The 2500-nt window shown below is 50.8% G+C and overlaps 1 protein-coding gene across 1 annotated transcript in view; it reads left to right on the forward strand.

Moving 5' to 3' along the window:
• tbl3 (transducin beta like 3) overlaps positions 1–2500 on the forward strand; it is a 37047-nt gene that overhangs the window by 27447 nt on the left and 7100 nt on the right. The window contains exon 18 of the mRNA XM_080524788.1: positions 1584–1642. Within this exon, the coding sequence (XP_080380914.1) occupies positions 1584–1642 (59 nt within the window). The remainder of the gene's footprint in view (positions 1–1583; positions 1643–2500) is intronic.

The raw sequence follows: 2500 nt of genomic DNA on the forward strand, positions 1-2500 counted from the left end.
TAGTTTTTATGTTTATATTTTCATCAGGCGGACACTATTTGGCAGGCGGACATAATCTGGCATTACAGCTCTGGACGTTGCAGTAGAAAAGCCCCAAACAGCAGGCGTTGTCGTGGTAACACTGTGGTCCTACAGGGGTCATGTAGCCTGTTTCCATGGCAGCAGCAGTGGAGTAGCAATAATGTAGTAGCGTCACGATAAAACCTGAGAGAAAACTCACTTTAACAATGTGAATACCGCAGCTCACAGTCTGTGTTAGCTTCTGTGAAGTGAAGCTCGGGAAGTCCATCTCTGAGCTGAGGACCATCAGCACCGGTTCCCCGCAGGGCTGCGTCCTGTCTCCCCTCCTGTTTTCCCTCTACACCAACTGCTGTACCTCCAGCCACCAGTCGGTCAAGCTCCTCAAGTTCGCGGACGATACCACCCTGGTAGGGCTCATCTCCAGGGGGGATGAATCTGCTTACAGGAGCGAGATTGACTTGGTGGTCTCCTGGTGCACCCGGAACAACCTAGAGCTGAATGCTCTTAAGACAGTGGAGCTGATAGTGGACTTCAGGAGGAACCCACCCCCTCCCTCTCCGATCATACTGGGAGGCACTCCAGTCACCACAGTGGAGTCATGCCGCTTCCTTGGGGTGACAGTCTCTCGGGACTTGAAGTGGGGGCCCAACATCGACGCCCTCACAAAAAAGGCCCAGAAGAGACTGTTATTCCTGAGGCAGCTCAGAAAGTTCCACCTACCAAAGACCACGCTGGTGAACTTCTACACGGCCATCATTGAGTCCATCGTCACCTCCGCCATCATCATCTGGTTCCTCGCTGCAGCGGCCAAGGACAAGGCCAAGCTGCAGCGGGTGATACGCTCGGCGGAGAGGGTGATTGGCTGCCCTTTGCCCCCCCTTGAGGCCCTGTTTAAAAGTAGGGCTTTGGGGAGGGCCAGGAAGATCATGGCTGACCCCGCACACCCAGGACACGGTCTCTTCGCCCCGCTCCCCTCAGGCAGGAGGGTGCGGTCCCTAAAAACTGTGAAGGCCCGACATGCACACAGCTTTTTCCCCACAGCCATCCGGCTCCTAAATGCCGCTGGGCCCCCCCCCCCCCCTGACCTGACCCCTATCTATCTACCCTCCCTCCACCCCCACCCAGAGAGCTTTGGACTGTCTGGATATGAACACTTGAACACTTGATCTCTGCACTTTATATTTATATTAATTATGACTCTTGCACTATGATGTTGGTTTGCACTGTCTTGTCCTGTCTTGCACCTGTCCTGCTGTAAACCGTGCTCCACTGTCCCAAACCAAATTCCTAACATGTTTACATGTCATGGCAATAAAGTCTTCTGATTCTGATTCTATAAGACCAAAACATGGCTGAGCGATACCTAACTTGTTTACAGAATCGCCCATGTCAACAAAAACCCAAAACATCGTGACTGTCAGTGATGTGTTGTCTGTTAAGGGACAGTTGGATTGCCTTTGACACGTTGGAACGATTTTATTGAGGGCGATGCTGTTGACGTGATCTGCGTGTTGACCTGTGTGTGTGTGTGTGTGTGTGTGTGTGTGTGTGTGTGTGTGTAGGACGTGACAGAGACAGAGCGGGCGGAGGAGCAAGCTAAACACGAAGACCAGATCGTCAAGTGAGTTGGACTCTGACCAGTAACACCAGTATGAATGTGACCAGTAACACCAGTATGAATGTGACCAGTAACACCAGTATGTTTGGTCTTATCTTTGGTGACCAGTACACACACACACACACACACACACACACACACACACACACACACACACACACACACACACACACACACACACACACAGGTCCGGTCCTAGGCATATGCCAACCTTTTTTTTTTACATTTAAATAATTTTGTCTCTATGAAAATATGTCTCAGCCTACTGTCTTGTCTTGTTTTTGTCTTGAAACCATTGTTACTGTTGAATGTGTGGGTGGTGATGAGGCAGTACTGGTGGCTTAATGTGGTGGTGGTGGAGGCGCCCTGAACATTTTACCGGGGGTGGGGGGTTGGGGGCATCAAATCCTACTCTCGCCTAGGGCACCTAAATGCCTAGGACCGGCCCTGCACACACACACAGGGTTAGAGGTCAGGTGTGGGACGTCCTGCTGTGTGTTCAGATAGCAGCTGTTTGTTTGTTTGGCTGCGCTTTGTCCCTGCAGACCACGGTAAAGGAGTGTTTACTGTACACACACACACACACACACACACACACACACACACACACACACACACACACACATATATATCAGGAAGGGAAGTTTCAGGTAATCAATTACCTATGTACCGGACACACACACACTCTCAGACAGAGACACACCCAGACAGACACACACACACACACACACACCTAGACACACACAGACACACACACCCACCCACACACACTCACCCACCCCCACACACATTAATCATTTATTTCTGTCCACATAGAAACAAGTATACAAGGACACAAATACTGAAGGCACAGATGGGATG

Source organism: Nansenia antarctica (assembly GCF_963989245.1).
Source record: "Nansenia antarctica genome assembly, chromosome: 2".
Lineage (NCBI taxonomy): Eukaryota > Metazoa > Chordata > Actinopteri > Argentiniformes > Microstomatidae > Nansenia > Nansenia antarctica.